At 45.3% G+C, this 27,553-nt stretch overlaps 1 protein-coding gene across 2 annotated transcripts in view; it reads right to left on the minus strand.

The window, feature by feature from the left end:
• The window catches only part of Pou2f3 (POU class 2 homeobox 3), an 84,779-nt gene that overhangs the window by 12,132 nt on the left and 45,094 nt on the right, over positions 1–27,553 (minus strand). Inside the window, exons 4-9 of one of the 2 annotated variants that reach the window (XM_027411895.2) lie at positions 10,165–10,269; positions 8,631–8,733; positions 6,009–6,091; positions 3,039–3,221; positions 2,506–2,647; positions 814–950 (exon numbers count right to left, since the gene is read on the minus strand). In XM_027411895.2, the coding sequence (XP_027267696.1) occupies positions 814–950; positions 2,506–2,647; positions 3,039–3,221; positions 6,009–6,091; positions 8,631–8,733; positions 10,165–10,269 (753 nt within the window). Of the gene's footprint in view, positions 1–813; positions 951–2,505; positions 2,648–3,038; positions 3,222–6,008; positions 6,092–8,630; positions 8,737–10,146; positions 10,270–27,553 lie in introns of both variants that reach the window. The other variant, XM_027411894.2, reaches the window with a different exon arrangement.

Raw genomic sequence — 27,553 nt, forward strand, 5'->3', positions numbered from 1 at the left:
AATTTACTTTATTATTTTTAAGTTAAAAAAAAAAACTTTTTAAAGGGGCTGGAGAGATGGCTCAGTGGCTAAGAACACTAGCTGGTCTTCCAGAGGTCCTGAGTTTAATTACCAGCAACCACAAGATGGCTCACAACCATCTGTAATGAGATTTGGTGCCCTCTTCTGGCCTGCAGGGATATATGCATCAGACCACTGTATACATAATAGATAAACACTTAAAAAAAAAAAAAAACTTAAAAAAATGTAATGTTCATTTATTTGGGAATTGATGCATATACTATGGCCAAGGTAGGTGGAGGTCAGAGGGCAACTTGCAGGAACTAGTACTCACCTTCTATCATGTGGATTCCAGGGACTGAACTCAGGTCATCAGGCTTGGCTACAAGCACTTTCCCCCACTAAGCCATCTTGCAAGCCCTTTATTATACTTTTAAGTTGAAAAGCAAAATTTGCTTCAGAAGAGATGAAGACTTTACATAATGCCCTGGCTTTCTCCTGTTACCTCAAACGTATACAGAAACACAAGCTCTACTGGGATGTGTGTTCATTCTTGAATCTTCCAGTGAGAGGGACAATGAGCCCCAAATATATGTCAGAGAAAGAGGAAAAGAGTTTTCTGGAACTCTGGAAGAAAGTCAGCATTTCTGGGCTCCTAGAGTAGAAGGGTGACTTGGCTTCCTCCCAGACAGGTGGGGTGTGGTGGAGCAGTGCTTAGGGTCTTGCACTAATCTCAGCTTCCTGCACATGTGGGACCCGTTCACCTGCCTGCACAAGCTGGCCCACCCACTCCCACCAGAGGAGGCTGCTCACGTCTTGAAATCGCTTCTCCAGTGTCAGGCGGATGTTGGTCTCAATGCTGGTCCGTTTCTTCCTCTTCCTGCCAAACACTTCACTGAGAGTGGGGTAGGAGCTGGGTGCGTTTGCTGAAGGGTCTGATGGGGAGGATTCTGGAGAGAGGAGCAAATGTAGTTCAGAGATAGAGATGTGTGGCTGGTCCAGCCTGCTAGAGTAAACCTGAGTTTCATCAGCCTTTCCCATAGACTCTCAGTGATCTATTCAAAATTAGCTCTGACCCCAGCAGAGAATCCAGAACAGATCAAGTCCTGCTTCTCCAGGATGCTCTGGGCAAATGTCCCACAAGGCTCACACCATGGAGTCTCCAGGTGTTTACAGTCATGGTTTGGGGATGCCCAGACATCAGTGGCCCATGTAGGTGTAGGGGATAAGGTAAAAGTATAAGTCACATGGTCTGACCTGTGTAAAAGATATGCCCATCTGTGAACACTGAGTGAAATGGGTTGACTCTGGCATGTAGGAACCCATGCTAGTTCTGAAGACATTTGTCCTCAAGTGAAAGGTGGGAGCCAAAGCTGCAGGATGGGGAGAAGTCATGCTAATAATGACCTGTAAAACACTTTCTCAAAGATTCTAAGAGCCTCCATCATTTCTTCTATTTGGATGTTTCAGTAAAAGTTGTCTTAGGGGCGTGTATTGAGGAGGATTCCCAAACACTCTTCTGAGTAAGAGAACTTCCTTAAAGGGAACCACCCTGACCGCCTAAGCTGCCTTTACCCCTGGAGCAGTAATCAATAGCCTACACTCCTATTTAACAGAGTCTAGTCCTAGAGAGGGACTTGTTCCTTTCCTCTCCACATGGGCCAGGACATCTTAACCAGGGCCACCCTGCAATACATACTGGCCTGGGCACACTTGGCAATGTCTGGAGACATTCTGGGAGGTGTCGAGGCAGGTGCTACTATCAATGAGCGGGCAGACACTCAGGCTGCTCACCTCCAATGCCTACGCCAGCCCCCAAGGACAATTTTACTTGGTCCAAATCAGGAGCCTTGCCTTTCACTTTTTCTAATGCCAAGTTCTGGTCATCATTCCAAATGTCCTGTCCCTTTTCTTATCCCCTTGACTTCCTGGCAGGATCCACTTCCTTATCACTCTTCCTGCTGACAGGCTTTTCAGGCCAGTCATATCACAGCAATTGCCTGTCTTCTGACACCTGCTCCAGAATAGCCAAGTAAAGACCTGGAGTTGGTCTGGGTCTTCTTGCCTCAGTGGGACCCTACAGGGCTCTCTTCCCTGTCTTCTGACCTAGGCTGATCCCATGCAACAATGTGAATAAGTGAATCAAACTTAGCCTCTAAGAAGCTGTCTTGAAATATATGGTAGGTAGCTTTAGGGCAAGGGATAGAAAGAATGAAAGAGAAGAGAAGAGAAGAGAAGAGAAGAGAAGAGAAGAGAAGAGAAGAGAAGAGAAGCAAGTTGTTCTGCTACAAATGAGCCATAATTGCCAAAGGGCCTTTGCAATAAAAATGACATTTTCATCTCTGCTTACCATTCTCCTGGACCCTACCTCTTGGTTCATGCCAGGCTCAAAGGGGGAATAAAGGGATCCCCATCAAGCCCCATCACACACGTGCCTCTAGAATCACTCCTGTGGAGTCTCCTGGGGCCCCTTCCATGGCCGTGTCTCCTTTCTCTGCCACCCACCTGCATCATTCAGCCACTTCTCCAGCAGTGGCTTGAGTTTACACATGTTCTTGAAACTCAGATTGAGGGCCTCAAATCGTGAGATGGTAGTCTGGCTGAAGTCATTGCCATACAGCTTTCCCATTGCCAATCCCACATCTCCCTGCAAGAGGTATTGAGAGGGAGGAAGGTGAAGGACAACGTCTAATTTTTTTTCCTGTGTCCTCTATTACCCTAAAGTTTCACCCAGGCAGAGCCCTGAACATCTTCACACAGCCTTGCACCTACCCAGGTCTTTTTCTTCTAGGAAGCAAAGCTGATTTATTTCTCTCCTTACACTATGAATGAGCCATGCCCTTACTTGGCTTTTGTCCTTGTCTCCACCAGCAATGTCCTCACTTTCCTTCCCACTAACACTCTGTGCTGTATCATCAGGGAACAGAGTGCAGTGCCCCTGCTCCAACTGGTGTCAGGACGCTCTTAGAAGTGCATTTGGGAGGACCCAGCCACTACCCCACAACCCACTTCTTCCATCTGCTGCTCTCAAAGCAAACCTGTGTGAAGCCCAGCTTAATGCGCCTCTGCTTGAAGGTCTTGGCGAACTTCTCCAGCTCCTCCAGGTCACTGGGCTCATCGGTCCCTCCCAGGCCAGGTAGATGCTTGGGCACTGGCAGATGCTGAGGTGCTTCCAGATGGGGCTCTAAAGTGGATCCAGACAGCCCAGGGCGCCCAACTGCCTGATAAGGAACACAAGCTAGGTTGAGCCACAGAGTTTCACCAGGCCAAGCAGAGGTCTCTGCATTTGATACTAACAGTTAGTTCACTTAGAGGGTGACAGGTCCCGGAGTTGACTGAGCCCTATTATTGCAGTAGAGATTAGAATTTCTATGAATCCAGAACAAAACTGGATACCCTGGGTAGGAAGAAAAGAAACAGAACAGGGAGGTGGCCTCTTTGGGTTTTGGTCTGTGACTCATTGACTCAGAGTAGGTGACTTCCTCTTGTCAGCTTTCCACCTAAAAGTACCTGGCAGGGTTGTTTACCAAGATCTGAGATCTCAGAGTAGGATAAACTTCAGCACTGGACAAGGAAAAAGTTATTTGCCTGTTCTTTTCCACAGAGCAAGGTGATGGAGGCACACACACAACAGTCACAGACTGGAGATAATTGGGGACATCTGGAAATTCAAGATATTAGTTGTGGGTGTCACTTTCCTTCCTATACCAGTTTTCTTTAAGGAGAATGTTGTGGGTTTATTTGATGTATCCATTTTTTTTTTTTTGAGTAAAAGATCTTGCCATACTGCCCAGTCTGGCTGGTCTGCTTCAGCCTCTGTAGTACTAGGTTTATAGATATATACCACCATTCCTGGAGAGAGCTGTAGTTTTAATCAAAGGTATTTTTGAAAGATTTGTTTTTATGTGTTTGGGTGGTTTTGTTTGTATGTATGTATGTATGTATGTATGTATGTATGTATGTATGTATACCCATGACCTGTGGAAGCAACAAGGATGTTTGATCCCCTGGAATAAGAGTTACAGATGAATGTGAGCCACCATGTGAGTTCTCGGAATGAGTAGATTGCTGAGCCATCTCTCCAGCCCCAAGCAAAGGCTTTTTGTTTATTTGTTTTAACTACTGCTATCTCAACACACCTTGTCACAAGACATCTCTTCTTTAGTCTGTTTTCGTAAAAATACCTACCATTTAATTTAGAGTCATGCTTCATTCACATGAGGTTGAGAATATGTCTAGTCTTGAAATAACTATTGTTTTAAAAAAGACATTTATGTGTACAGGTTTTTTACTACATACATGTAAATGCACCACGTATGTGCCTGGTACCCTTAGAGGCCAGAAGAGGGAGTCTGGTCCCCTTGAACTGGAGTTGTTACAGATGGTTGTGAGCTGACATGTGGGTGCTGGGAACCAAACCCAGATCCTCTGCAATAACAGCAAGTACTCTTAACCCCTCGACCTCTTCTCCAGATCCTTGATATATCTACTATTTTACAAAGATGGAGTGTAATCCAGATCCTGGGAAACAGACACTGTGTCCAGCACAGAAACTACTCACTGCCTTTGAGGACAATAAGCAGAAAGCCCCTGTCTGTCCTTCCTGGTTTGCTTTTTTCCTTTGAGGAATTTCAATCCTCTCTCCTGTTCTGGTTTCCCAGACACAGGCATCCTTATGAGGAGGAGGATACAGGAGTCAGAGTCTTCTAGGTCAGAGTGGCTAGAAACATCACAGATGGGTACTGTTTTGCAGGAAATAAGAATGGGAGGTAGCCCAGACCAGATCCCCAGAACAAATTTGTAGTCATCCTTGAATCTCCTCTTTGTAAATTCACTTGCTATTGCATTTGACAAACACATTGAGCTACACATTCACCTCCTCCTCCTCTATATCCCATCAATTACCTGATTGCATCAGTTTAACATCCCAGACGTCATTCATTTATCCCTCTCTGCTCTTGTTTCTGTGACTGTTGATCACTCATCATACTCTAAGAGGACCTTTCTACTTATTTATTTGTAAACTATGTTTCTTTGTGTTACTTAAGCTGGTCTTCAACAAGTAATTTCTCTTGCCTTAGCCTCCCTGGTATCCAGGACTACAGACAGCCACCATGGCACCCCAAGTAGAAGGACCTTAACCTTCTAAATGGTCTCTCTGCCATAAGTCTCTTGAGTTGGTACTGGGTACGCTCTAGGACCACAATGTCATAGATCAGGGTCTCTAACTATGCCATCCATGCTTTGGATACAGCCAAAAGGAAGAAAATAGCAGCTTAGCTGTTCCCATTTCTTTCAACCACTAGATGGCGCGGTCTCCTTCTAGCTATTTTCCTTGGATGTCAGGTCTGGGAAAAGGCAGGGTCCTTAGTGAGCCTTGGGGATCTTAGCCCAGGAGAAGAAATGTTACAAGTCTCTGGTCATTTCTAGGCATCCCTTGTAGGAAGAAACCATGCATCTGTGCAGGTTATTGACATCCCAGGGACACCCTGGCATGAGGCTGGCAAGAAACAGACTTTTATTTCCTAATTGACAAACAGGTGCTCTGTGTGGACACCAAAGCCGTCTGCATAGGACTCCTGCTAGACATCAGCCTGCTTGTCCCCAACATATGTCATTGCAGGGCTTAGTCAGCTGAAGTAGTCCTGAGGGGAGATACTGGCTTTGCTGCCCTGCCCTTCTTGGGGCTTGAGGGCATCTGGGTGGAACTGGGGGTAGGAGTAGCTTAGCATCTTGAGTAGCTGGCTAAGTTCTTAGAGGGGTGAAGCCAGAATCTGGCAGGACTGGAGTTGTGTGTCCATAGCAAACATGAGGCCATCCAGAGAGTCACATTTTAGTGACAAGGCAAACTACCTCCTTAGGAGTAGCTTGGGGTTTTCCCAGAGGCCAACAAAGAGAGCCCCTGAGGATCAAGTGTCCTGCTAAAGAGGCAGGAAGTCTGAGGAGCTGAAGTCTGCCCAGGGCTGGGACAGTCTATGAAGAAACGGGAGGAGGGGGTTGGCAGTTACCTGGGAGGTGAGGCCAGGCCCTGTCTGTGGGAGGAGTAGAGTGCTTTGTTGCTGTGGAAAGGAGAGAAGATTCGGCTGCAGACCTGAGTGACAGGGGAGGGACAAAGGAACAAACAAACAAACAAAACAAAACAAACAAAATCCAGGCCATTTGAAAGACAAGCTGGACATTGAATCCACACTGACTGCCCCCTTCTGCTGATCACCTAATCAGGTCCCACAACCCACCTTAAGCCTGGTTGAAAGGCCCTGTGGGCACTGCCAGGAATTGCCACATATAGGTGGAGGCCAACCAGACTCAGGGATAAACAGATGTAAACAGCAGTCCCCAAACCTGTCCTGCCTGCCTGCCTACCTGCCTGGAGAGCTGCAAAGGCACAGGAGGGTCAAGACACTCTACCTGGAATCTGATTATCAGGGTGAGAAGCCCAGAGGGGCAAGGATGCAGGATGACTACAGAGCCCAAGGGGGAGGAGAGTATTTCAATCTGCCTGCAAAGGAAAGCAGCTGGGCTGCTTAGGCCTGACAGATCTGTAAAGGCAAAGCAAGCAGATGGTAGCATATTATTGCTCAGAAAGGCACTGGGTCATTGGTCAGAGGCTCCTGGTGACCAGGTCATTAAATTCATTGGAGGGAGGCCTGAGAGCAAAGGGAAGACCAGATGTTGGGGCCTTCGGACTCCCTTTGGGTGGTGGAGCTTCTATTTACATGTTCCTTAAGGACCTCCCTCTCCCTCCATCTTCAGGAAAAATACCAAGAAAAGGCTCTGCCTGTCTGATGACTGTGATCAGTAGCTCCTGTCTTCAGATGGCCAGAGTCAGCACTTCTTACTCCTAGCAGGAGGGGAGTCCTCAAACCAGCAAGACTGCCAATGGGAGTAGGCCAACTCTGTCACTCGGCATAGTGGAGCTCCTTGGCATGTCTGCTGTCCCCAGGCAGCATCTGGGTCACTGATGTGCCATATTTGCTAAAGTTGACCTTTCTGCTCAAAAGGTCAAAAGGTAAGGGAGATCTTGGAGGAACCCTGGCTTAAGAATGGAGAGGCTTGAGTATTAATTTTGCTTACATTGTGTTCTGTACAATGAGCAGAGGCTTGTCACATGAACAAACCAAGTCCCTATCAATAACCTTGTGATGCAGAGCTTTATTTTTATAGAGGAGGAAACAAACTTGTAGAGATTACATAAGTTTTCTAAAGAAACACAGTCACTATTTTCTTTTTTTTAAACTTTTATTATGTATACACTGTTCTGCCTGCATATATGACTGTATGCCAGAAGGGGGAGCCAGATCTCATTACAGATGGTTGTGAGCCACCTTGTGGTTACTGGGAATTGAACTCAGGACCTCTGGAAGAGCAGCCAATGTTCTTAAAGCACTGAGCCATCTCTCCAGTCCCCAGTATTGTACTTTCTTAAAGAACTTCTCTGACTTCAAATTTTAGCTGTTTTTCTGTCCCCTCCATCCTATAATATGCCGACACCTGTGCATTCTGTGCCTGGGCTATGTTCACATCACTTGGAGTCTTCCAGAAATGAACCAATGCTTATCTTCTCTTTTCTAGTCCAGTAGTTTGATGGGTGCTGGTTAGCCAGAATAAACACTCAGATGTGTTCCCATCCATCCTTGTGCTATTCTGAGACATGTTGCAAGCTAAGCATGGGGCCTGAGTCTTAAGCAGGTACCCGTAGTGGGGTACAGCTATCTGGACTTCCAAATTCTCCTCTAGAGTATGAGCTATGGAGAGCTCATACTTCCAATAGCATTTTCAGCCCTGCTTGGCAGTGATGAATGGAAAGACAATATAGTGTGATCATCAAGAACATGGGTCTTAGGCTGCTCTGGAACTTCCTAGTAGGTCACCAGCATGCAATAGGGCTATCTATAGCACAAGTTTACTCTGAGGAATAAGCCGGAAAAACAACTCAAGAGACTCCCAGGCATGTTAAGCAATGATACTTAGTGTTATTAATGCTCTGATGTGTTTGCTCAAGGCTTGGGAGTAATTTCCCTGCCAAAGACAACCAGACCTATTTTCAATAGCCTGTGGGAGGCACTGCTGTTCCATGCAGACAGAATCAGAGCCAGGCCAAAGGGAGGGAAAAGGCCAGACTTCCAAGGGATCCCAGGGAGTTTCTGCTTCCTTGTATCACCTCCACCCCCATGCCCACCAGTCCGAACCTTTAGACTCAGTTCCTATGAAAATGAAGTCCCAGCAAGAGCCAGGGCAGGAAGGAAAAACAGGGAAGCTATAATCTGGAGCCCCCATACCCCTGTCCCGTGGACCCCTTCCTAGGTCCCAGGCAGAAAAGCTGCTCTTTTTCAGACAGGATTTCATATAGCCTAATCTGACTCCAACTTGCTGTGTAGCTAAGGATCAGCCTCCTGCCCCCACTTACATGTGCACTGGGATTAAAGATGTCACTGTGTCTGGTTTTATGTAATGCAGGGATCAAACCCAGGGCATCCTGCATGGTAGGCAAGCTTTCTATCAGCTGAGAACTATTCCCAGCCTGAAGAGGGGTGAGCAATTTCTCTGCCCACAACCCACACCATGCCCAGTAATCAGCAACAGCCTTTTCTAGACTCAGGCAATGACTGTACGAAGCCCAGGGTGCTTACCTTGCTGCCCAGGTGGGGTTTGGGAAAGCAGAAACTGGGATACCGACTGTAAGTGGCCAGGAACCAGCACAAGCTGTTGTAGTGGATGGAGAGAAGCCATGTCCTGCAGGTGGGGAAGAGGCACAGATGTTACACAGCCTACAGCCAAGGGACCTGAAGCCTACTGACCTATGACTCCTACAGTCCCTGGGATTGCAAACTCTGGAAGTTGTGGGCAGTATCCTTGTTCCATGTTGCCATGTGTCCCCAACACATGGCACACAGTAGCTAGTCCATTAATGTTGGTGTTGCTCTTGCAACCCACCAAGCAGTCTCTGAAGTATAGTTATTTAACTCTGTTCTTATGCTTTCATTTGTCCGTGTCCTGACTCCCAACTGTAGATGCTGTGAGGACCAACAGTAGGTATTACCCACGTCACAGAGGCTTATTCTAGAAGTGGCAGCAATCCTAACTGTCCATCTTCTTAAACTATCATGTCACTTGAATATGCTCAAAGCCACTCTTTAATTATTTCCTGTAACTGAGGCCTTCTAGAAGGTACTAAGCAATGGGGCAAAACTATTAGTTATTTTTGTTGTTATTTTATTTGAGACAAGGTCTCACTCTCTAGCAAGGAGGGCTGCAAACTTGCTGTGTAGCCCAGGGGGTCCTTGAATTTGTAGTAATCCCTTCCACCTCTGCTTGGCAAGCACTGGGGTTACAGGCATACACCATCATGCCTAGTTTTGCTGTTGTTTTGTTTTGAGGCAGGATCTCTTATTATGCAATGCTATCTGGCCTGGAGCTTTTTATATAGTTCAGGCTAGCTGAATTCACATAGATCCATCTGCCTCTGCTTCCTGAGTACTGGGATTAAAGGCATACACCACCAAGCTCTGCCCTAGGCTACTTTTTTTTTTTTAATATTATAAGCTCTTCCCTAGGCTGGTTTTTAAAATATTAAATAGAAAGTCATTAGCTCAAAATATAGAAATGGTGATCCCAAGATCTGGGGGTTCCAGATCCCATAGACCTATGGCCTATGCATACACACTTGACAAACTTCATGGAATGAAGGAGGTGCCATACATATGCCAGTCACAAGAATGGCTCAGAAAGTAGATCTTTCTTCCCCGGGTGAACTACAAACAAGATCCCCACCAGCCCTCCTCTCCTGTTTGGTTTTGTCATATAATCTTGAAGAAGACAGAGTGGGTCCACTGGAGTCAGAAAGAATCTGCCACTACTTAGCAAATGTCCATCACCAGAGGCCCTCAGTGTTGCACCAGCAGCACAGCTATTGAATCCTTTGGTTTTGTCAAAACTGGCTTTTGGTACTACAAAAGCAGCAACATGCCCCTTTGTGTCCCTCACCAGGCCTTGCTTCTGGAAACCCCATATACACACTTCCAGGCCTCTTTTGCTTGCAATGGGGGCTCTTTGGATGAATTCACAGGGTGTCAAGTATAGAGAGCCAGCATTTTGTAGAGGGGCTGAAACAGACTCACTAACCTAGAAAGCACAGCAAGGTCCATGGCACGGGCCGGCACCTACCCCAGACATTTGGTTTCCAGGCATCATGGTAGGCCCTTGGCTCAGGTGGCATGGCCTGTGGGAAAGGCTCTGCTGTAGAGAGTCACCCAGATCCTCTGTCTTAATCTGCAATAGAGGCAGAAGGAGAAGGTGAGTACTGGGACTCCCCAGCAGACAGAAACAGAACTGTGAAGACTAGAACAAGAGATGACAAGTCTGGAGAGAAAGGGGGTAGCCCAGAATCCCTGGGCTGAAGGGATGGATGGGTCCCACGAGGACTCTACGGAACCAGTCTGCAAGGTGGACCAGTCTACCACCACCACCACCACCACCACCACCTTGCAGGTACTATGCCAGCACACAGTACTTTTCCTCCTCAGAATAAATGAGAAAAATCAGGATAGCATAATGACTTCTAGAAAGGTATGATGACCTTTAGTGGATAAAACACTTGCTACCAAGCCTGATAACCTGACCTCCATATGTATTGTCATGACACATACACATACACACATTCTCTCTCTCTCTCTCTCTCTCTCTCTCTCTCTCTCTCTCTCTCAACAAATAAATATAATTTAAAATTTTGTCATGAGAAAGCTAAGCCAGGAACAGGGATGCATCCTTGTGATGCCAGGGCTTAGGAGGCTGAGGAAGGAGGACTGCCTTGAGTTTAAGGCCAGTCTGGGCTACATAGTGAGTTTCGGGCCTTACAAGTTTTGGGGCTGGAGAGATGGCTCAGTGGTTAAGAGCACCGACTGCTCTTCCAAAGGACCTGGGTTCAATCCCAGCACCCACACGGCAGCTCACAACTCTCTGTAACTCCAAGATCTGACACCCTCACACAGACATACATGCAGGCAATGCACATAAGGTAAAAAATAAATAAAAGAATTTTTGCCTTGAGGAAATATAAATACAATCTGTCCTCTATGTTATAAGGTCCCAAGGACAAACCAAAGCATGATTCTACCTAAGTGCACTCTGGGAACATGGTGAGTTTTACAGGCTTACTTACAGAGCATGAGAAGGGTCACATACAGGAGCACTGGGGGACCCCAAAGCAGCCATACTGGAAAGTCTTTACCAGCAATGATGATGGCTTCCCCACCCCTGCATAGAGTACTCCCTTCAGTTAATTGTCTGTGGTCTGTACACACACAATGGGGTCAGAAGTACATACAACAGGCCAGAAGGTACAGAGGGGATGGCAGGAAAATCAGGTGAGGGTCTAATGACCCTCCTCACCCCCTCCTATGTGGGTTTCTTACAAACAGTCCCAGCTGTTCTGATGACAATAATGGCTGCTATGATTGAAGGATAGCTCAGAGAATATCATGACCCTGTTACAAACAAACACAAACTACAAAAACAAAACAAGAAACTCAAACCAGGTGTAGTGTGTGCACTGTGATCACAGCCATTGGGAAGATGATGCAGGAGGATCACATTTGAACTCAGCCTGGGTGTACAGGAAACCAACCAGCCAAATGAACAAACAAAAGCTTACTAGAGTAAATAAATGTTTGCACATTCTTTGCTTTTTCTCCACTCTGGGGTATCAGAATTTCCTATGAGATGACTATGCTTCTCAGTGATATCTTTAAAACTCCCTACCTCAAAAGAGCAGAAACATGACATCCTTTAATTGCTCTCCAAAGTCTGCTCTTTACTTCTCTATATTGATTCCCATCTCTGAAACCTGGAAGCCTGGAGACTGTAGGTCCGGGGAATCCTTCCCTTCATCCCTCTTTCCACCTTCTCCATGCCATGCTGCATCTGCTGAGGCCCTCTGGGTCCACATGGTTTTGGTGACAGAGTGGCAGTCTCTCTACAAGCAGAGATATGCCCACTGTACTGTAGCCTGAGGGACCTTTGTTGGCTTCCAGTTCTTTTCAGTTTTTACTGCCCTCCCATGACACAAGAACCACCCACTCCTGGGTTTCCCAGGAATCCCTGAGGAAGGCAGGAAGTACTGCTTGTGCCCATCCCTCCTCTATTCCTGAACAATTACTCTCGCAAAATTTCTGGAAGTCCACTGGGAGGGGAGCCAAGTGACTTTGAGTGCATACAATATATAGAGGAATGCAGAATCCATACCACGTCTCAAGAAAGACTATGTTGGGACCTTCTGAAATAGACCTGCTGAATATTCTCACCATAGATAAAACTCTGAACCATATAGATGCTGGCTTAAACCATTGTCTCTGTCTACACTGGCAGTATGACTAACCCAAGCAAAAAGTTGAGAGTATGACTTGACAAATGGTGCCCACTGTTGCTAGAGGATGGGGCAGGAGGATCTCCAGTGTAAGGATTGCCAAGGCCACATAGGAGACCATCCTTCAAAACAAACAACAACAACAACAAATAAAAAATAATTGTATGAGCTGAGATTAACATCTGAGCCTGTGATGAATCCCTATGGAAAATGGATTTTGATAATAAGGAAGGGATTCTCATTTGCTGACAGGGGAATAAATAATGGGAATCTGAAGATGATTGATTGATTGATTGATTAGAAGACAATTAGAGAGTTGAAGGGATAACTCAGTGGTTAAGAGCACTTGCTGCTCTTCCAGATGGCCAGCACCCATATCAGGTGGCTCACAGTAGCCTGTAACTCCAGCTACAGGAGACCCAGTGCCTTCTTCTGACCTACAAGGATACCTGCACACATAGGCACACACATACACACAAGCATCAATTACTTATTTAAAAATAAACAAATCTACTGTTTAAAATAAGGTAAAAACCTACTTCTGTAGAACAGATGAAGCAATGAGGAAAACCCCAGACACTGGACAGAGTGGACCATGTTTCTCATCCAAACTCTGTCTGACTCTAACTTCCTATGTGATCTTGAGTGATAGGAGACTTGGTTTCCCCATCTGCTACTTGCTCCTATGTGGTTTTTCTCCCTCTTAGTTCTAAAGGGGAATAGCCAAATCCAGTAACATACACAGGTGGTAGAATCGTAGTCCACCATGCTGAAGTTCAAAAACCAATTTCAGACTACCAAGAGACCCCCAGAGAAACCCTGGGCAGACAATTTGGAAGAAACTGGCTTTTCCAAGCATATTTTGCAAATCATCGCCCACTCACAGAGATCATTCTGGGACCTTGAAGCAAAGGAGAGAAAGAAAAAGAAATGGGTTTGTAGCACTATGCATACAGAGTGATTCTGAGAACTCAAAAGGCATAGCATATGGGTTGGCCTCCAGAGTTCCCCTCCCTGTGTCCCCTTAGCTCTCCCCATCATGCTTGGTACCTCCATCTCAAAAGTGCTGATACCTGACTTCCATCCACAGACCTTAAGAGCCTCCACTTTAAGACATTTGATAGCAGGTTTTTAAAAACCAGATAATCAATAGTTTCTTCTTCCAAACCACCACCACCAAAACAAATTTCAGGCTGCTCTGAAAGCCCTTTTGGCCAGCCTTCTTGCCATACCTCTCTGTTGTCTACTCCCTTTCTGCCATCAGGCATCCCCATTCCAGATAGGCTGGGGGAGCAGATGGAGGATGGGGGACTGAGAGAGAACATGGAAACCTGGAGGAGAAATCACACTGGTAGAACCACCCCAGGCAGCCTGGCAGAGTTCCAGCTCAAAGGCAAGTGGTGGGTTCCTTTCCAGGCTCATTATGCTCCGTAGAGAGAGATAAGCTGTGACAGAGCTCAGAAGCATGCGCTTTGCCTCCAACCTGGGCGCTATCTGTTAGGCTCATTGCCAGGTCTTCCTGCAATGCTGAAGTTCAGAAACCAGCACCACCATAAAAGAAAAGGCACCCTTTCATCTGCCTCACAGATTGATGCCCCACACTCTTCAGGAGGGGGCACTCCCACCTCCCTGAGCAGCAAACAAAATACCTGATGGTAGAAACCTCCTAGGGTGTAGGCTGTGGCTTCTTGGTGACTCTTCTGAGATTAATTGGTCTCATTTTTGATTCACCAATCTTTTTATCCATTCATTTTCCAGCAATTCCCCACCCCCTGGGGGAGAAGTGCTGAGTGTAACTCCCAAAGCAGATAAACAAATAAAATAAAAAAGACACAGAAGCCAAGCATGGTGGCACACCTTTAATCCCAGCATGCAGGAGGCAGAGACAGGCATATCCCTGAGTTCAAGGCCAGCCTGGTCTACGCAGAACAAGTTTCAGGACAGCCAGGGTTACAAAGAGAAACCCTTTCTTGAAAAACAAACAGGATACAAGAGCACCTCTTCCATAATCTCAGCTTTCTGGGGCTGTGGTATGCCTTGGTTTAAAAAAGAAAAATAAAGTCTGAGCTAGATTAGCAGGCATGGGGGGCTGGTGCACTGCCTCCAGCATGGTTTTTTTGGACACTTTCAGGGGCTAAGGAACCTAAGAAATTAAGAAATAAAGCCCTCACTAATCCCAAAAAAATCCCTTTTCACAGCTGTCGAGTGGAAAAGGCTGGAACCTTTCCAGGCAACTGGGTGTTGGCTGTGGGTCTGCAAGATGAGATAGCGACTTCTGTTGGAGCCCATTGACTTCTAAGATGAGAACCGCAGGCAAATTGGATGAAAACCCAATTTCCCCCATCCTTATGAAAACTCAGCTAAACCCACAGCCTGCTTGAAACCACAAAGATGGTCTTCAGGGTCTCATTGGTAGCTCTTGTTACCTGAGTAGAAAGACTTCTCTGGGCCCTACCTGGGAAAGCTAACCCCCGAGGACAGGGCCCACCATAGTATGTACTTGCCCTGGCCCAGGCCCAGAACATCCTATCCATCTAGCAGACAAGGTTTGAGAGTGTACAATCTCCTCCACCCACGGCTCTCTGCAAAGGTATTGCAGTGAGTCTTGGGCAGTGACCAGGGAAGTAAAAAGCTATCGTGAGTGATTATCTTTTCTAATCCAAGTGAACTCCCTGACTTTACTACTTTAGAAAGCAGTGAGCCTCCTTCTAGAAGGAAGGTGCTCCTCCTGATGAAGTAGAAGCCCTCAGTGGCTTCACCTGTGTCTTGCTTAGCCCAGAGGATGTGGAACCTTTTCTCCCACAGAAGCCCAGAGAGCTTAAGATGAGGATACAAAGATACATAGCCAGATACTCCCAAACTTCAAGGTCATGGTCTCCTGACCCTCCCCACTGCTCCTTCTACCAGAAGATGCTAGAAATAGAAACTTCCCAGAAACAGATCACCAGGAATGGGCAAGGCGGTGCTCAGGCTATGGCATACTTGTGCTGCCCGCTGTGGACAGGTGCATGGTGGAGCTCTTGGGCCCTTTTCATTAGCTCCCTCCACAGAACACAATCACATGACCCATTCAGGGGGAAAAACAGCCCAACACTAATGAATATATCACTGGTGATGAAAACGATCAAAGCTGTTGTTCTGGTTGCATAACTCGTTTGTGGAAAGTGTTTCATAAAACATTTCACAAGAAGGCGCGTTTCAAAGCAGAACAGCTCCCAACCTGCCTTCAATTACAGGCAAGGTGGTGCTATTTTTTTTCTTTCTTTCTTTCTCTCTCTCTCTCTCTCCCCTCCTTCTATGCTTCTCCCGAGCAATGAGGCAGAATTTCTATAGCTTATCTGCAAAGATCTGGCAAAGGCGCATCCCAAGAAAACATTCTAAAAATATATTCCAAGTAGGTGAATGCAGCATGCAGGTAACAAGGCTGAAAGCACCCTATTCGATAGGTGTTGACTGAGGCTGAGTTTTGGTGGCGTACCCCACCTCCCCACTTTTTTTCACAATGCTGAGACTAAACCTCACACACTCTAAGCAAGTGTTCTAGCATGAGCCAAACCCCCATGTCTGATTCTACTAGGAAGATCTTTTCTCTCCAGGGTTCCCGGCTTCTCTCCCGGAACCCATGGCTCCTGCCCTCCTGAGATGCATCTAGGAAGCACCTGCAGAATTAGCCTCATCCAGTCCTTGGTAGTCTCACCTATGACAGACTAGCTTGACTGTGCCACTGGGGTTATCTCCCTGAAAAAAAATCAAAATTTTATACAACAAGGCCATGGTCAAGTGGACAGCAGTCTTTTATTTTTATAATTTGTTATTTGAAGACAGGGTCTCATTTGAATGCTGGCCTCCGAATTGGATATGTAGATCAGAATGGCCTTGAATTTCTGATCCTCCTTGTACCTCTTAAGTGTGGGCTACCACACCAAATTTATGTGGTGTCAGGAATGGTACCCAGGGTTTCCTGCATGCTAAGCAAGTACCCTAGCAACTAAGCAAGAACTTCATCCCAGCCATAGGTCCTTTGACGAACAACAGATGCTCTTGTGGAGCCACTTCATAGTTGCTGCCCCCAAGAGGCAGCTTTCTGATGGGAGGATCTGGTATTTTCTACTCAAGAAAGACAAGAGGCTTTTCTTCATGCTCCTGAGTCTTTGGTGGCAGGACACAGAACACAGCAGTGTTGGTGCTAAATGGAATGGGGCTGTGCCCTCAGGGAAGATCTGTTCTTACTGGTGTTTCCTGGTCCAGGACATGGTCAATTTTGAGCAGGGTGCTATGCATAGCCTCCTGGGACACCATCATAGAGAGCTGTATCCATGGATGCTCTCTCTGGTACCCTGATCCTCTTTGAGCCTAGAGTCCCCTGGTTCTCTTGGTGGCCAACCAGACAGACCAGAGGACACAGGGGTCACTCCAAGTGTTCAGTCAAATAGAGTTACTACAGTTAACTTTTGGATGGCTCTAGAGTATAGATGGCCACTTGCCCCTAGATGAGGCAGGAGAAAAGTGAGCTGGTGGTGAAGGATGAGCATAACACTGAGAATTATTTCCTATTCAGTGTCACTTCCTGGGAAGGTCAGTATACAAATACTGCATGTTATCACACTGCCCAGGCTGCTTATCATGGAAGGAATTTGCTGTTCCTATCAGAGCTGGGATGACTTAAAAATAAAAATACACCCAGGAAACAAGTACAAGGCTATGAACCAACCAGGGTACCTGACTCTGGTAAATCCACCATCCCTGGGGTACCTGACTCTGGTATATCCACCATCCCTGCGGTGCCTGACTCTGGTATATCCACCATTCCTGGTACTATTTCTCTCGTTCTTCCTTCTTTTTTTGCTTTCAAGACAGGATATCTCTACATAGACCAGGCTAACCTGGAATTCAAAGCAGTTCTCCAGCCTCAGCTTCCCAGGTTCTGAGAACCACCACAACCAGCTTTTTGCTTTTTTTCTTCTTTATTTTTCTTTTCTTATCCTCTTCCTTTTTTTTTTAATTCTTTAGCTTTATTTTATGTGCATTGGTATAAAGTTACAGACAGTTGTGAACTGCCATGTGGGTTCTGAGAATTGAACCTTGGTCTTTTAAAGAACAGCCAGCCCTTTTAACTACTGAACCATCTCTCTGCCACCCCTGTCCTTCTTTTTGATACAGTGTCTCATTACCTAGCCCAGGCCCAGGCTGCCTCTAACTCAGTCCTCCAGCCTTAATCTCTGCATGCTGGGATTATAGGTGTGAGCCACCACACACAGTTTCACTGTCTTTTCAGAAGGCTAGATGTAAACTACTTAAGAAGTTTATCACATATAAAAGAGAGCAGGAATGGGCTTGCAAGAGTGTTTTTGTTATTACTGGGCCCATTTTACAAATGAAAAGACTGAGGCTTGGCGTTCTTAAGAAACTTGTTTAAAGTCACATTGCTGGCCCATAATGAAGTTGCAATTTCAGCCCAAGCCTGTCTGACTCTGAAGCCCATCTCCATAATCCTGACTCACTGTGTGTGATGGAGTCACTGAGTTACAGACTCTTTAAGGCATCAGGTGCAGTGTGCCAGCTACATAGCAGGGAAGCATGACTTCTCTTCCTTCTTCATCAGAGCTGGAAGGAAACGCAGATACCACGGGGTTCATTTTACAGACATGACTCCTGAAACCCAGACAGGGGAAGTAACACGCTAAGAGAAGCAAAGGTGGTATTACACCCAAGCTAGGACCCACTTGGGTGGGGCTCCTAACTTCCCCACTCACTATTCAGCTCACCCTGCTACCTCCCCACCCCCACCCCATTCATTTCTGTCACTCACACTGCTGCCTCCCTTGGCTCCGGTAATAATTGAAAGGATCCCTAACCCTACTGTCCTAATGAGGGTTAGCATCAGTCAAGAAAAGAGCCCTCTCATTCTAGATCACAACTCGGGGTGAGGTTCAGCACAGGTGAAGGGGAACCCGCATTCTACACCCTTGACTCACACAACTTCTGAAGCTCAGTATTTGCTTGTCCCTCTCGCATTATGGGGCAGAGGTGAAGAAGAGAGAGAAGGTTTTCCATCTTGCCGAGAATGTTGCTAGAAGGGGTGGGGAGAGATGTGAGTGACTTCCAAATGAAACTGAAGTGGGGGACAGGTACCCTTCCTTTCTGGATGCATGCATGTGAGCAGCACCAGTGAATGAGTGTCAGGCACTCCACAGGCTACCTCTGCTGAAGAAAGACGGAAAACAGTTTTCAAGCACCTTAAAGATTAATGGCATTTTTAAAAAATAAACAAAAGGATTTTTTTTACCAGAAATCAGTGAGAGAGGGTGTCTTATCAAATTTTTAATGAAGGAAATTATTTTTAAAATTTTTGCATTGCATTTATTTAGTGTGTGTGTGTGTGTGTGTGTGTGTGTGTGTGTGTGTGTGTGTGTAGGTAGGATTCAGGGATTGAATTCAGGTCATCAGTCTTGACAGCAAGCATCTTTACCTTCTAAACCATCTCATATTTTTATAGCTTTGGTAACTAAAGCTCTGAGAGCATAAACATGTCCAATGTCACACAGCTAGGAAGGGCAGTCATATTGACTACTTGAACCCCACACTCACCCTTCCCACCCTCCTTACCATGCCCCCCTCCCCTCACCCCCACATAGTCTCAAGTGCAGCCTAGAACCTCCATAGGTATATGTGGCTAGGGTATTGAAAATGAAGTTTCAGCCAGGTTAGGTGGCACAGTATGTCCATAATCTATCAGAGAGGAGACTAAGGACTAAGACAGAAGAACCATGAGTTTGAAAGTAACCTGGGTTGAGAAAAGTCTGTTTCAATATAAGGGAAGTTTCAAAAATATCTGAATAAGGGCAGGTGTGGTGGCATACCCTTTTAATTCCAGGACTCGGGAGGCAGAAGCAAGCAGTGAGTTCAAGGGCCAACCTGGTCTATAGAGTGAGTTCCAGGAGAGCCAAGGCTAAACAGAGAAACCTTGTTTAAAAAAAAAAAACAAAAATAAACAAACAAATAAAGAAATCTGAATGGGATCTTGGGTATTTTGTGGTGACTTCAAAGCTTGTCCCTAAAAGTCAGAGCACTAGATAAGAGGGTTTCCCTGATAATTTTCACCTCTTTTTCCTGTTGTTTTTTGTTTTGTTTTGAGATCAAGTGTCACTGTGTAGCCTCTGCAGGCCTCAAATTCATGGCCATCATCCTGCCATATTTTCCCAATTGCTGGATTAACAAGCTTGTACCACAATACCCAGACTTGCCTCTTATATGCCTGGGGCACCAAAATCAATTGAGATGTCACAAGGTCTGCTCCAGCAGTAGTGCAGGAGGGTGGTCCTCCCTGAGCTAGGGTCCCTTCCTGGTGCAGTTTAATTCAATGCATCTATGAGACACCTACTGGACACTAACAGGACAGAGATGCGCAGAGAGGAGTCAACGCCCATGGTATAGCATGGAAAGAGCTGCAGTTGACAACATCAAGGAGTAAGACAGCTAGACAAAAGGGAAGGAAGGAAGGAAGCTGGGGTGTGGTGATGCACACCTGTAATCCTGACACTTGAGGCAGAGGCCAGAGGGTAGAGAGGTTGAGGCCAGGCTCAGCTACATAATGAGATATTATCAAATCCCTCTCCCCCCCCAATAAAATATGTAAGGGAGTAAGAAAGGAAGTAATGAAGGGAAAGGAGGAAGGGAGGGAGAGAAAGAGAAGGAATGAAGGAAGCAGTAGGGAGAGGAAACAGGGTACAGGAGAGAATGGGGAGGGGCAAGATAGGGATGGCTTTCAGAAATTCCTTCTTCTTAGCCCTGAAGCATGAAAGGGATTAATACTCCAAGAAGGCAAGAAGGGCTTTGAAGGGAGTGGGAGCAGCTGGTCCAAAGTCAGAGGGACAATGGGAACTCCTCACAGTCCCATTCTGATGCTGTGTGGGTAGAAGCAGGTGGGGGCCACAGAGGAGAAAGACAGGGTGGGGGTGTGAAAGAGGTCAGGCCGGATTCTGAGGTAGACCATGCTTATAGGAAAGAAACCATAAGGGCAGGTGGGTCTGAGGAGAGCACAGGTGTTACTGTACAAACAGGCAGCTGGTACCCAGCTCCTTATTGTACAAGTCTAGGCTGGGACCCACCAGGGTGTGTAAAAGGCCAAGCAGCAGGCAAACATGGAAGAAACAGGACAGTAAGTAGCAAGCCTTTAATTAGGTAAAATGTATTTCCAGGGGCTAGGAACATAGCTCAGCTGGTAGAATGCTTGCCTAACATGCACAAAAGCTCTAGATTCAGTCCTAGCACCGTATACACACGTTTTATGTAGATAACACATACACACTCACAAGCACGTTTAAAACAAGTGACACCTTGCCCCACTATATTCAGAGTCCCACTCCCAACAGTCAATGCCTGGGACATGACCTGCAGACCTGCTCATACATTTCCACCATGCTCCATGGTTTACAACACTCTCCAATCTTGTCTGCTGAAAAGGCTTGTGATTCCCACACTACTATTGAGGTGAATGATGGTCAAGAGGAGAGAACACACACAACATTCAAGAAGAGAAGGGATTTGTCCAAAATCTGAGGCTGGCTAGCAGGAGGGTTGTAATCGGAATCTACATCATCTCATTTAGAAATCAGCCTCCTTGCAGACGCCTAAGCTTTCCTGGGCAAATCTTCCTAAATTAGGAGACTTTTTTCAAAGTTATTGAAATCTATCCCTTGAAGCTCCAAAGCCTGGTTCAGTCTGGGGATCTCTTTATTGGTTTCTGTTTGAATAGAGACCTTGCTAAAAAGAAATTACATATGCTTCCACATTCCCTTGAAGAGTACCTGAAAGCTAATTTAGCCAATGACTCAGAGCCATAATTCCAACTCATTTGGAAAGCAATCATCCCCTCGGGGATTTCGAGGGCTTCGGGCTGTATTGGTCAATACACCATGTAGCCAGACGCATCTTTTTTCCTGAAGGCTGGGTCTCTGCTTTTCTGGGACTTTTACCACTTTCCTCTTGACTATGTTTTTCTCTGCTACTGTTTGTATGTTTGCTTCTAGTAGCCCTTTATTCCAGCTCACAATTCCAGCTGTTATTTGCTAAGGACTGTGAAAACTGGCACATTCATTTAAAACCAGACTGATTAAAACAGTTTTGAGACAGGATTTCACAAAGCAGCCAAGGTTAGTTGGCAACTCAAGATCTCCCTACTTCTGTCTCACTAGTTCTGAGATTACAGTCAGACAACACCAGACCTAGGCTCTCCCATTGCATATAAGATTGTGTATAAGTTTGAGGAGCTGAGGAAGGGCTTGGCTTGAGGTTCCATTCTGTCACCTCTTGCTTTATTCTCTGCACTGGGTGACTATTGCTTCCCTGAATAAGCAGGGCAATGCACACTTGCTTTTGCTACCCCTTGAGTACTGGGTCTCTCTCTGGCCTGAAGCTTGCCAGGTGGTTAACCCTGGAAATCCTCCTGTCTCCACCTCCCCTGCACTAGGATTATAAGTACATGGCATACACCCTTTTCTTTTCTTTTCTTTTCTTTTCTTTTCTTTTCTTTTCTTTTCTTTTCTTTTTTCATGTGTTCTGGGAATCAAATCCAACTCCTCATGCTTGGTAAGGCAAAGGCTTTAATGACCTAGCTATTACCTCAACCCACCACTGACATTTTAAGTGAAATTCTCCAAGGTTGGGAGCAACTACCCAACTCGTTATCAAAAGGCTGAGTGAACATGAGCCAAGAGACTATTCAGGGCATCCAAGTTGGGTGAGTATCCTTTATCTGAAATGCTTGGAACTAAATTTAGAAAAATTTTTCACATTTTTAATATTTGCATACAAATAATGAGATGTTCTTAGAAATGGGACCCAAGTCTTATTTGTTGTTGTTGTTGTTTTTCAAGACAGGGTTTCTCTGTATTTGCTTTGGAGGTTGTCCTGGAACTCACTGTGTAGACCAGGCTGGCCTCGAACTCACAGAGATCCGCCTGCCTCTGCCTCCCAAGTGCTGAGATCCAACGCCTGCCCAAGTCTTATTATAATACTCATTTGTTACATATGCCCCGTATACACACAGACTGAAGATAATTTGATAAGATATTTTTAGTGCGCCTATACTGTGTCTGTAACTAATCATACAAGGTCAAGTGTAGAACCTTCTACTTATAGGTGTCATTATGACTCTCAAAAAGGTCTTGGATATTGAAACATTTTAAATACTCAACTTCCTTCCTTCCTTTCTGCCCTTGAACCTATGATAATCCTTCTGTCTCTGTCTCTCCAGAGTGCTAAGATTACAGGTATAAGCTACCACACCCACAAGATAACCAATGTGCATCTTATTTTTCTTACCTATGATGGGAGATAATTTGGGCATTACCCCAAGGGTTAGGGCTATGTGTCTATAAAATCTATTCCAGGGAGAGCTAACCTTTGTTGTTGTCACCAAAACTCTATATATTAAGGTAGAGGTTTTGCATACATGGGAGACCGACCCATCTTGCTTATTTATTTAGTGACTTATCAAGTAGGTGTGGAATGCCCATCTAAGTACTTTTTTTTTTTTTTTGTAATGCCCTAGGGATTGAACCCAAGGCTTCATGAATGTTAGGCAAGTGTCCCACCATACTACTTTCAGTAATTCTCCAATACAGAAAACTGGCTCTCAGAAACTAAATGATTTCTCCAAGGCCTAGAAAGTGGAAGGGCTGGGATTTGAATCCAGATTCATGAGATTATATGACTAAAATAGTCATGCCAAAACATAGTTACTACATGTAGGGGGGGTCCCAGGTGAGGAATCAAACAAATACTATAATTATTTGACTCTGGAGATCAAGATAGAATTGTCAAGGTTGTTTAACAGTGGGTCACTAAACAGTGGGTGTGGTGGCACATGCTTGTAATCCCAGCAATTGGAAAGCATCAGCAGGAACATTGCTGTAAATCGGACCCCATCCTGGTCTACATACACAGTGAGTTCCAGTCCAGCAGGGCTACACAGTGACACTTCCTTTCTCAAAACTAAAACCAAAGATCATTGAGTCCCTGCCACAAATATGGTATCTAGTGCCACCCAGTGAAAATGTGTTTAGTTTTGTGGATAAAGATGAAGCATGGATGATATACCAAAGCTCTACAAGGAGCAGAACCCAATAGTATTTTTCACAAAAGACATCAAGATAAGGAAATGTTAAGCCAGGCAATGGTGGCACAGCACTTGGGAGACAGAGGCAGGAAGATCCCTGTGAGTTTGAGGCCAGCCTGGTCTACATAGCAAGTTCCAGGTCAGCCAGAGCTATACAGTGAGACCCTGCCTCAAAAATAAATAGCTAACAAATATTTATGAGAAGCTAGGCTAACACAAGTGGAGTCCCTGAATCAAGGGATTCAGAGTGATTCAGGTGTTTCCACAAGGACAGACTCTGTTGCTGCCCTATTTGTGCCTGGCACGAATGGAAGTCAGCATGGTAAAGAAATCTTACCTGCTCAGTAAAAAGGTAGTGAGTGAGTTATGGGATTGATGGGTGCTCAATGGTCACAGTATGCTCTGACCCCGCTGGGTCCCCTCTGAGCACATTGTTTTATACACTTGGGATGACACACTTAAGGGGCAAAGTGGCAAACTAAAGCATGTGTATATGAAGACAGCTAGAGGTAAAGGAGGCCAAACAAGTTCAAACCTCAACTCTACATGACTAAAAAAAAATATACAAACATTATTTTTTGAAGTCAACAATCATCAAGAGGGGAATTGATGTAAATTTACATTTACCCTGTCTCAACCGCCCCCCCTCAAAGAAAGTTGCAAGAGAACACACCTTATTATTTGTAGGCATAAGTATTTTGTTTGTTTGTTTTTTTGAGACAGCATTTCTTTGTAACTTTGAAGCCTGTCCTGGAACTTGCTCTGTAGACTAGGCTGGCCTCGAACTCACAGAGATCCACCTGCCTCTGCCTCTCAAATGCTGGGATTAAAGGCATGAGCCTTCGAATTTCAAGATTCCATTGCTTTTTTTCTGCTGAGTAGTACTCCATTGTGTAAATGTACCACATTTTCTCTATCCATTCTTCAGTTGAAGGGCATCTAGGTTGCTTCCAGGTTCTGGCTATTACAAACAATGCTGCTATGAACATAATTGAACATATGTCCTTGTTGTATGAACGTGCATTATTTGGGTATATGCCCAAGAGAGGAATTGCTGGATCTTGAGGTAGACTGATTCCCATTTTCCTGAGCAACCGTCATACTGATTTCCAGAGTGGTCTTACAAGTTTGTACTCCCACCAGCAATGGAAGAGTGTTCCTTTTTCTCCACATCTTCTCCAGCATAGATTGTCATTGGTGTTTTTGATTTTAGCCATTCTGGCCGGTGTAAGATGGTATCTCAGAGTTGTTTTGAGTTGCATTTTTCTTATGGCTAAGGATTTTGAGCACTTTCTTAAATGTTTTTCAGCCATTTTTGATTCATCTGTTGAGAATTCTCCATTTAGTTTTATGCCCCACTTTTTAATTTCACTAATTGGTGTTTTGGTGGCTAGCTTCTTAAGTTCATTGTATATTTTGGAAATCAGGCCTCTGTCAGATGTGGGGTTGGTGAAGATCTTTTCCCATGCTGTAGGTTGTCGTTTTGTCTTACAGAAGCTTCTCATTTTCAGGAGGTCCCATTTATTAATTGTAGATCTCAATATCTATGCTACTGGTGTTGTGTTCAGGAAGCAGTTTCCTGCAACAATACGTTCAAGGGTATCTTCTCTTCTAGAAGGTTCAGTGTGGCTGGATTTATGTTGAGATCTTCGATCCATTTGGACTTGTTTTGTGCATGGTGACAGATATGGATCTATCTGCAGTCCTCTGCATGTCCAAATCCAGTTGTGCCAGCAACATTTGTTGAAGATGCTATCTTTTTTCCATTGTATAAATTTAACATCTTTGTTGAAAATCAGGTGTTCATAGGTGTTTGGGTTAATATCAGGATTTTCAATTCGATTCCATTGGTCTTTCTATTTTTGTGCCAATACCAAGCAGTTTTCAGGACTATGGCTCTATAATAGAGCTTGAAGTCAGGGATGGTGATGCCTCCAGAGGTTCCTTTATTGTACAGGGTTGTTTTGGCTATCCTGGGTTTTGGTTTTGGTTTTGTTTTGTTTTGTTTTTGTTTTTTTGGTTTTTCGACACAGGGTTTCTCTGTATAGCTTTGGTGCCTATCCTGGCACTCGCTCTGGAGACCAGGCTGGCCTCGAACTCACAAAGATCCACCTGCCTCTGCCTCCTGAGTGCTGGGATTAATGGCATGCACCACCAACGCCCGGCTCCTGGGTTTTTTGTTTTTCCATATCAAGTTGAGTATTGTTCTTTCGAGGTCTGTAAAGAACTGTGTTGGGATTTTGATGGATTGCGTTGAATCTATAGATTGCTTTTGGCAAGATTGCCATTTTTACTATGTCGATTCTACCTATCCAAGAACATGGGAGATCTTTCCATTTGCTAGTATCTTCTTTAATTTCTTTCTTTAAAGACTCAAAGTTCTTGTTGTACAGGTCTTTCACTTTTTTGGTTAGTGTTACCCCAAGATATTTTATGTTGTTTGTGGATGTTGTGAAGGGTGATGTTTCTCTGATTTCTTTCTCAATCTTTTATCATTGTATATAGTAGGGCTACTGATTTTTTTTTAGTTAATTTTGAATTTGCAGGCAAATGGATGGACTAGAAGAAACCATCCTGAGTGAGGTAACCCAGTCACAAAAAGACAAACATGGTATGTACGTACTCACTCATATATGAATTTTAGACATAGAACAAAGGATGACCAGCCTACAATCCTCTTCACCAAAGGAACTAGGAAACAAGAAGGACTCTAAGAGAAAAATGTATGGTCCCTGGAGAATGGGAAGGGCCAGGATCTCCTAAGCTAATTCGGATCATGAGGGTAGGGGAGAGGGAGCTGGCAGAATGTGAGGAGGAGAAAAGGAGGGGAGAAGAGGAAATGGAGGAGCAGAAAGTTGAGTTGGGGGAAGAACAGAAGAGAGCAGGATGAGAGATATCATATCAGAGGGAGCCATTATAGGTCCGAGGAGAGATCTGGCACTAGGGAGATTTCCAGAGATCTACAAGGATGATACCAACTGACAATCTACACAATGGCGGAGAGGCTACCCTAAATGCCCTTCCCCTATAATGAGACTGATGACTACTTTAATGCCATCCTAGAGCCCTCATCCAGTGGCTGATGGAAGCAGAGGCAGACACCACAGCTATACACTGAACTGAACTCTGGAACCCAGTTGCAGAGAGGGAGAAATGAAGATCAAGGGGGTCGGGACCAGGCTGGTGAATCCCACAGAAACAGCTGACCTGAACAAGGGGGAGCACATGGTCCCCAGTCTGCTGTCTGGGAGGCCATCACGGGACTGATCCAGACCCCTGACAGTGGATGTCAACGAGGAGGCCTCGGCACCCTGTGGGGCCTCTGGTGGTGGATCAGTATTTTTCCCTGGTGTAAGAAGGGACTTTGAGAGCCCATTCCACCTGAAGGAATGCTCTCTTGGCCTGGACACCTTGGGGAGGGCCTAGGTCCGGCCCAGGATGACATTGTGGAATTTGGGGAGCCCCCGTGGAGGGCCCTACCCTCTATGGGGAGCAGGGGGGAGGGGAGGGGGGAGGGCGAAGGGATTGACATGTGAAATTATAATTTTATAAAAATAATAAAAACGGCATGAGCCACCAACACCCGGCACACATAAAGTATTTTTTAAGTATCACAAAAAGGACACATTTTCCTTTCAACTATATTAAGAGAAAAAAATCTTCTAGACGTATGCACTATTCAGAGGAATGACTGCCTGGATTAAGCTTGGGACTAAACAACAAGGAAAAGTCTTTCTTTTTCCTCTGTGGGGAAGGGCACAGTGGTTCTCAATCTGTGGATCGAGATCCCTTGTGGTCACATGTCACATATTCACATTACAATTCATAACAGTAGCAAAATTACAGCCATGAAGTAGCAGTGAAATAGTTTTATGGTTGGGGTCATCGTGACATGAGGAACTGTATTAAAAGGTCACAGAGTTAGGAAGGTTGAGAAGCACTGCATGGGGAAAGCAGCAGGACACAGAACATATGAAATGGGTTACCAAATTCAGGGTGTTTGTTGTGGGGACTGACTCTTCTCAAATACTGAAAACCTGTCCTATGAGCAGGACCCACTCAGGCCTGAAGCT

The sequence above is a fragment of the Cricetulus griseus genome, chromosome 4, assembly GCF_003668045.3.
Source record: "Cricetulus griseus strain 17A/GY chromosome 4, alternate assembly CriGri-PICRH-1.0, whole genome shotgun sequence".
Taxonomy (NCBI): domain Eukaryota; kingdom Metazoa; phylum Chordata; class Mammalia; order Rodentia; family Cricetidae; genus Cricetulus; species Cricetulus griseus.